Source organism: Sinocyclocheilus rhinocerous, unplaced genomic scaffold, assembly GCF_001515625.1.
Source record: "Sinocyclocheilus rhinocerous isolate Xijiao unplaced genomic scaffold, SAMN03320098_v1.1 scaffold72, whole genome shotgun sequence".
NCBI lineage: Eukaryota > Metazoa > Chordata > Actinopteri > Cypriniformes > Cyprinidae > Sinocyclocheilus > Sinocyclocheilus rhinocerous.
Genome location: NW_015628351.1, coordinates 3,037,072 through 3,045,020, shown reverse-complemented (window position 1 = coordinate 3,045,020; position 7,949 = coordinate 3,037,072). Strand labels below are relative to the sequence as shown.

Sequence of the window (7,949 nt, the reverse complement as noted above, 5' to 3'; positions counted from 1 at the left end):
CCATTACAAAGGTAAAAACAAAATTCCCTGTAAATCACTTTGAGTCAAATATCATCTCGTAATGGGAAGGCTAATATTTTATCAGAATTTTTGATTATTATTGATTAGAAGGTGCTCCTGAAATATTTGACTGTGCTCCTACATTTTTTTAAATTTTAAAAGAAAAGTACGCGTAGAGCCCTGTTTAACCACTTTTTATTAATTTAAAAATTTAGAAATTATTTCGAATTTAGATCTTGTACAAGAACTACAGCAAAAATCAGTTTGATGCATATTTTATCAATATTTTAGAAATTGAATTTTATTTATCACCAGTACCGACTTCAATGGATTTCATTAAATTCCTTTGAACACAACTGCTCAAAACGGTCTAAATTTATGCAACCTACACATTCAAAACATTATTACTCTGAAATGTTTAATGTAAATGTTAAGTGTAAGTGAAATGTTAAGTACTGTAAGGTCTTTCAATGACACTACATATGCTGGGGTGTGAAATTTGATAGGTGCTTGATATAAAATAAATGGTGCTTTAAAAAGTCCTTGAAAGTCCTTGAATCTGGTGTTCATGAAAGAGTGGGAACCCTGATTATTATTATCAGTCTATATTAAAATTGCATTCCTAGTTTCCGTAGTCACCCGAGTCCCAAATAGGACATACCGAATAGAACATTCCAGTATCACACACAAGTTAATGAATATCCACTGCTGTGCTCCTCATACCAGAGTCCAATATCTATTAAACATGGCTAAAGTTCTCTTAGGAAATTGTTACTCAGCAAACACTTTCAAAGAAATGTCTACGTAAACCCTGAATTACACAACATGAAAATACCCAAAGAAGCCTGCTTGGCATTAAAATCACCCAACCAAATTTAGTACCAATACCAGGGTACCAGAGGCTGGAATGGGCAAAATTTTGTGTACAATAAATCCTAATAGGGTGCAAACACAAATAAACAATTCTCTCTCTACCCCTAAGATTCAGGACATGGTTGCAATCCGTCACACAGCAAGCAACGAGCAGCAGCGCACCACCATGATACTGCTGTGTGAAGATGGCAGTCTCCGTATATACATGGCCAACGTGGAGAACACATCCTATTGGCTCCAGCCCTCCCTTCAGCCTAGCAGTGTGATCAGCATCATGAAACCCGTCCGCAAACGCAAGACAGCCACTGCCAGTGAGTCACGCCACATTTGCTCTGACTAATGACATTGTTTAGTGTTGTTTAGAGAGATTTATGTTGCATTTTGTGTTTTTCCTCATCAGCCACACGCACATCCAGCCAAGTTACTTTCCCTGTGGACTTCTTCGAGCACAATCAGCAGCTGACAGAGGTGGAGTTTGGAGGCAATGACTTGCTGCAGGTCTACAACGGCCAACAGATCAAACACCGTCTAAATTCTACAGGGATGTATGTGGCTAACACCAAGGTAACAAACGGGATTCCAGCTACAGTATCATTTAGAAATTATCATTAATAGGTCGCTAAGACATTCTCACTTTGAGTAATTTATGTTGGTTCCTGTCAACAGCCTGGAGGTTTCACAGTGGAAGTAGTGAACAATAACAACTCAATGGTGATGACGGGAATGAGGGTGCAGGTGGGCACTCAGGCCATTGAGCGAGCTCCCTCTTACATTGAAATCTTTGGGCGCACCATGCAGCTCAACCTGACACGTTCCCGCTGGTTTGACTTCCCTTTCACTCGCGAGGAAGCCCTTCAGGCAGACAAGAAGCTCTCCATTTTCAGTAAGAGCCCATCAGACAAAACAAAAAGAAAAGAAAAATAATTATATTATTAGATTAAATTAGATTTGATTAAAAAATTAAATTACATGATTTTTTTTTTTTAATCTGAATATTATATTGTGAAATAAAAGTAAGTAAATAAAATGATAAGTGTGTGCCATAATTAAAAAAAAAAATTGACACTTTTAATATATTTATATATGTAATTTATATAAATGACCGATTGCAATTTTTAATCATAACTTTTGTTTTTAAAATTGAATTCCATGCATTTAAGCTTTTAACATTAGTGGTGATTATAATTAATAATTCTGATGTTTTTTGTTTCAGTTGGTGCTTCAGTCGACCCAGCAGGTGTCACCATGCTGGACTCCATTAAGATTTATGGCAAAACCAAAGAGCAGTTCGGCTGGCCAGATGAGCCCCCAGAGGACTTCCCCTCAGCTGCAGTCAACAACGTGTGCAGCCCCAACCTAAACCAGGGTAATGGCACCGGAGACAGTGACATCACCAGCCCCATCACAACAAGCGGCACTGTACTGGAGAGGTATACTTTTCTCCTAAGTCTGGGTGCTCTGATTTCAACCTATTAATTAATATGATTTCCTGTAGAGAAAATGTCTTCTCTGTCTTCATTTCACTTAATTCACTGCATTTAATCTGTATTATTGTCTCAAGAGTGCCTGTAATTGATGTCAATTGACGTAACTGAAACGAAGAGCAGGGGAGAGAGAAGGGAGTGGGGGAGGGGGTGTGCGTGACGTGTCCAGTGCATATGGCTGCCATCATAATGACCTCGTGCTCGCATGCTTACGTTTCCTGTGTTTGACATACAAATCATTTTTACGCATTTCTTTTCTGTGATCCTCACACATTTTTCTTTTTCTTTGCTCCCAAAAAAAATTAAAAAAAGTTGTGAAACTGAGTCCTTATCAGCCTTGGACCGGTTAGTAACCGCCCTTTCTCTGCTTGTGTGCATGGTGGTTTGCTCGTGTGTGTGTGTGTGTGAGAGACAGCAGTCAGACTGAGCTTGCTCTGGTGTAGATCATGCAGGACAATTACAGCATTTATAAAGACATTAGTAAAAGTGTATTAGTAATATTTACAATTAGTAATAGGTGTTTTACTTTAATGCTTTTAACGTTTGATAGTGTGTTATGGTTTGAATATGGCAATGCTTTGAGAGTGATGTAGAATTGGATTATGTTGGTGTGGACTGCTATCATTTTAATATTATGCATCGTTTTCCCTATCTAACTGTTGTCTGATCTCTAGGTTGGTGGTCAGCTCACTGGAAGCTCTAGAGAGCTGCTTTGCTGTGGGTTCCCCCAATGAAAAGGTGAGGAAATCTTGTTCTCTTTGTGATTAGGGATATCAAAAGTACCAGTACCAGGTGATCCAAAGTTAGAATACATGTTTAAAATGATGTACGCTCACATAAGATGAAGAATCCATTTCATTTACTTCATAAAAGCTGTTTTTCCATGCTGAGATCACATGGCCAGCTGATATACTACTCACTTTATCTCCATAACGTCGCTGTTATTGGACAAATTAGTCATGGTTGACTCTAAATAGCTTTTTTAATGTGGCATCAGTAACTGAAAACTTTCCAGCAATCTACATCCACACAACTAGGTGTCAGTATAATTCCAAAGATGACAATTATATTGGCCTGTGCAACATTATAAAAAATTATACCTTTAGTATTCATGTAGATGCATTGTAAATAATTCAGTGTCTGTTAAATTTTTGTTGTGATGTAACATTTTGGTTTCAAAAATCATATTGAAAGGTGCCATAGAATGGAAAACCGTATTTACCTTGGCATAGTTGAATAATAACAGTTCTGTACATGGAAATAACGTACCATGAGCCTCAAACACCATTGTTTCCTCCTACTTATGTAAATCTTGTGCATCATGGAAATAAATGTTATGTTCCAGGCTGTGCAGGGATGGGTTGGCGTCTGTATTCAGAAAGGCACGGAAAACAAATAACGTTCTAATAAAATAACGCGAGTCACTAAATACCTTCAATGTAGATATCAGAGAACAATTTAAAATATTGTATCAATGCATTCTATGGCACCTTTGAAATATTGGTTTTGTGGTAACTTAAAGGGGTCATATGGCGCGATTTCATGTTTTCCTTTCGAAAAGATTAAAGTCTCAAACCCAAAGAGATATTCTTTCTAAAAGTTAAGACTCATCCACGCCCTCCTAAAACACCTCATTCAAACACGCCCCCACAAATCTACGTCACTGTGTGGGAAGATTTGCATAACATCGCCCAAATGTATACAGTAATATGGTAAGGGGCGTAACATTTCACACGCTTGAGGTATTCGGCCAATGACAACGCACTGGATAGCTGGCCAATCAGCTTTTCAGAACGATGAGCTTTGTAAAAATCTACGCGTTTTAGAAAGGCGGGGCAGAGAGGAGCACTGTATTTGGAAAATAATGTTGTTGTTTTTTTGTTTTGTTTTTTTTACCTTAAACCACGTTAAACATTTCGTTACACCAAATACACAAAAAGTGTTCTTTTTAGCAACGTCATATGACCCCTTTAAAGCCACTGTTATTTTAGTATAACAGTAATTATTAATATTTTGAATTGGCTTCTTTAAATTATTAATTGAATAAAATTTTTTATATTATTTTAAATTCTATTTTGTTTTTTTACAGTTTTTAAATAATATTTTATTTCATTTTTTAATTTCTTTCATTTATTTTTATTTCAGTTTTAGTAATTTTAGTACTTCTAGTTCTTATTACAATTTAGTACTTTTTAGTTCAGTTTTTCATTTTATGTTTATTTTATATTTTATTTCAGTTAACAGAAACTATTTTTAATAGTTTTAATGCAAGATTACAGCACTACTTTTTGCTGGGTGTGGGGGTTCAGATGGTTTTCATTTGTTTTGATTGACATTTTCATTTGCTTGTGATTTTTCCATACCTACAATCTATAGGAGAAAAATAAAGCTGCTGCTCTAGAGTTGGCCACTCTCCTCCTGTCCATCCCCACTCCTGCTGGAGTACAGCAGCAGACCAAAGGCCTTCTGGCTAGCCTGCACACCAGCCGCACAGCCTACCACAACCACAAGGTACAAACATGATCGCTGCTGATCAGAACTTTATCCTGTGTTAGACATGAATCACCATATCGTTAAGCTCTGCTTTCTAACTGGTGCTTAATCTGTGTTTAGGATCAGTCTCTGCTTAGCAACGCAGTACTGTGTCTGAACAGCTGCAGTAAAGAAGGAAAGGAGCTGGACCCTGATGTGTTCCAGAGACTGGTGATCACAGCCCGCTCCATCGCCATCATGAGACCCAACAATCTTGTGCACTTCACCGAGTCCAGACTTCCTCAGTCAGACACTGGTACACCCATTGAACCTCGTAGACGTTCATCTTGTTGTCCTTTTATGTGCCTTTTCATAAAGTCAGTGTTTCTTCTCTTCAGATGTAGGTGATGATGGGAAGGATGGACTGAAACAAGCTGATACCGAGAACTGTAGCTTCATCATGCAGCTGGTCACTAACTTCTGGAAGCTTCATGCTCTCAAACCTAAGAATGCTTTTTTGGCTCCCGCCTGTTTGCCAGGTACATAGTCACACAGTGGTATTTATTGATTTGAGACACACTAGGAGTTCATTGATTTATTGTTTTAGGAATCTGACACATTTTTACGTTTTTCATTTAGGTCTAACTCACATTGAAGCCACAGTCAATGCACTGGTTGATATCATCCACGGTTACTGCACCTGTGAGCTGGATTACATCAATGTGGCATCTAAAATCTACATGCAGATGCTGCTCTGCCCTGTACGTGTTCTATTGCCGTTCTTCTCCATAATCCATACATTGAGAACAATTAATATTGCAATTCTTACATCTTTCTCATCTACAGGACATCTCTGTGAGCTTTGCTTGCAAACAGGCTCTGATTAGAGTTTTGAGACCCAGAAACAAACGCAGGCATGTGACCTTGCCTTCTCCTCCACGGTCCAACACGCCCATGGGTATGAGCTGTGCCTTTCAGCTTTGTGACTTGTGAATCATACAAACACCTCACAATGAATCAGCCCCAAAAATAATGCGTTGCTGTGCTTTCATGTCCTAGGAGATAAAGATGACGACGATGATGATGATGCTGATGAGAAGATGCAGCCCTCCAACATGACGGGAGGGGAAAGCGGCAGGCAGGAGAGTCAAGAACAAAGCGAGGTGGACCACGGAGACTTTGAGATGGTGGTGAGTTTGGCAACCACTATGAGTCCAGCTGTTGGACACTTAGAAGTGTTAATATTACAATGATTAGACTGTGATATGTATGTATGTAAGCAAACTAACATGTACTGAATCAATAATAAAAAAAAAAATTGTAAGGAAAGTTATTGGGCAATAATAATGATCATCTTTAAATTATGCAAGGTCATATAATTATATAATAATATACCACGTAATGAACAAATAATCATCACAAGTCAAGGTGCGTTAAAGTTTTTTCATATTCCAGAATGTGCACAATTAATCAGGAAGAAAACAACAACAATCAACTAACTTTGCCCAAATTGATTCATCAAGTAAACGGAGAACACTAAAGTCTAATTCATGCTTTTAAATGCCCCCCAAAAAGTTTCCAAAACATCTGTTTTGAACACTGTAATGAAATATTTGAGATGGAGGTAGTTTGTTATTTTAGTATAACAGTAATTATTAATATTTTGAATTGGCTTCTTTAAATTATTAATTGAATAAAAAAAATTATATTATTTAAATTCTATTTTGTTTTTTTACAGTTTTTTTTTAATATTTTATTTCATTTTTTAATTTCTTTCATTTATTTTTATTTCAGTTTTAGTAATTTTAGTACTTCTAGTTCTTATTACAATTTAGTACTTTTTAGTTCAGTTTTTCATTTTATGTTTATTTATTTTATATTTTATTTCAGTTAACAGAAACTATTTTTAATAGTTTTAATGCAAGATTACAGCACTGCTTTTTGCTGGGTGTGGGGGTTCAGATGGTTTTCATTTGTTTTGATTGACATTTTCATTTGCTTGTGATTTTTCCATACCTATAATCTATAGGAGAAAAATAGATTGTAGGTATGGAAATCGTACTTTAAAGTAAAGTACTTTCAAAGACTTTAAAGTAAGTCTTTGTCCAAACTACTGCAGACCTGCCAACCTGTTCGCATTTTGCGTGTGATAATCCATGTTTTTCTACAGTGTACAACAATGTACTGGAGTTTTTTTTTTTTTAATGGCATTTAAAATCTCTAAAAAGAACTGTTGTGCCAAACCATCAGAATCAAACTGAAAACTGTGTTTAAAAAACTGAGGTATTTATTGAACCTTGGGCTAACTGTATTGTTGCATTCCTACTCTAAAATACTGTAAAACAGGAATATCACAAACTGAGTGCAGACTCTGAGTACTAACCTATGAAAAATATTTAACATAAAGTCTAGCATTTTGCACATTGTGCAATTACGATTTTGACATTAGCCATCAAGGAGCTTCAAGTAATGTAGGAATAGGCTATATGACCACCGGTATCACCCACGGTAAAGAAGGCGGTTGTTATGTAATCCTCTCCTCTCTGTGTTTGATCTGCAGTCTGAGTCTATGGTCCTGGAGACGGCTGAGAATGTGAACAATGGAAACCCCTCTCCTCTTGAAGCTCTGCTAGCAGGGGCGGAGGGCTTCCCACCCATGCTGGACATCCCTCCAGATGCTGATGATGAGACCATGGTGGAGCTGGCTATAGCTCTCAGTCTGCAACAAGACCAGCAAGGTCACTGTTTACACTTTTCTGTCCTCTCATGAAATGGACGCTACTGGTCAAATGTTTGGAATTAGTACATTTTGTATGTTTTTTTGTTTTTTTTAAGTGTCTTATGCACACCAAAGCTGCATTTATTTGATCAAAAACAGTGATATTGTGAAATATTATTATATATCTATAATATATTTAATTATTATATTATTGTATATTTATAATATATTAAAAAAATTAATTTATTCCTGTGATGGCAAAACTGAGTTTTCTGCAGTCGTTACAGTTTTGCCATCACAGGAAAAAATACATTTTAAAACATATTAAAATGGGAACTGTTCTTTGTAATCATATTTTACAATATTACTGTTTTACTGTATTCAGCAAATAAATGCAGTCT

The 7,949-nt window shown here is 36.6% G+C and overlaps 1 protein-coding gene across 1 annotated transcript in view; it reads left to right on the top strand.

The window, feature by feature from the left end:
• LOC107737675 (E3 ubiquitin-protein ligase UBR4-like) overlaps positions 1-7,949 on the top strand; it is a 52,431-nt gene that overhangs the window by 22,127 nt on the left and 22,355 nt on the right. Inside the window, exons 44-55 of the mRNA XM_016549265.1 lie at positions 983-1,184; positions 1,274-1,437; positions 1,540-1,756; positions 2,087-2,303; positions 3,032-3,095; positions 4,734-4,868; positions 4,971-5,145; positions 5,228-5,368; positions 5,469-5,590; positions 5,676-5,787; positions 5,889-6,019; positions 7,390-7,567. Coding sequence (XP_016404751.1) covers positions 983-1,184; positions 1,274-1,437; positions 1,540-1,756; positions 2,087-2,303; positions 3,032-3,095; positions 4,734-4,868; positions 4,971-5,145; positions 5,228-5,368; positions 5,469-5,590; positions 5,676-5,787; positions 5,889-6,019; positions 7,390-7,567 — 1,858 coding nt within the window. The remainder of the gene's footprint in view (positions 1-982; positions 1,185-1,273; positions 1,438-1,539; positions 1,757-2,086; positions 2,304-3,031; positions 3,096-4,733; positions 4,869-4,970; positions 5,146-5,227; positions 5,369-5,468; positions 5,591-5,675; positions 5,788-5,888; positions 6,020-7,389; positions 7,568-7,949) is intronic.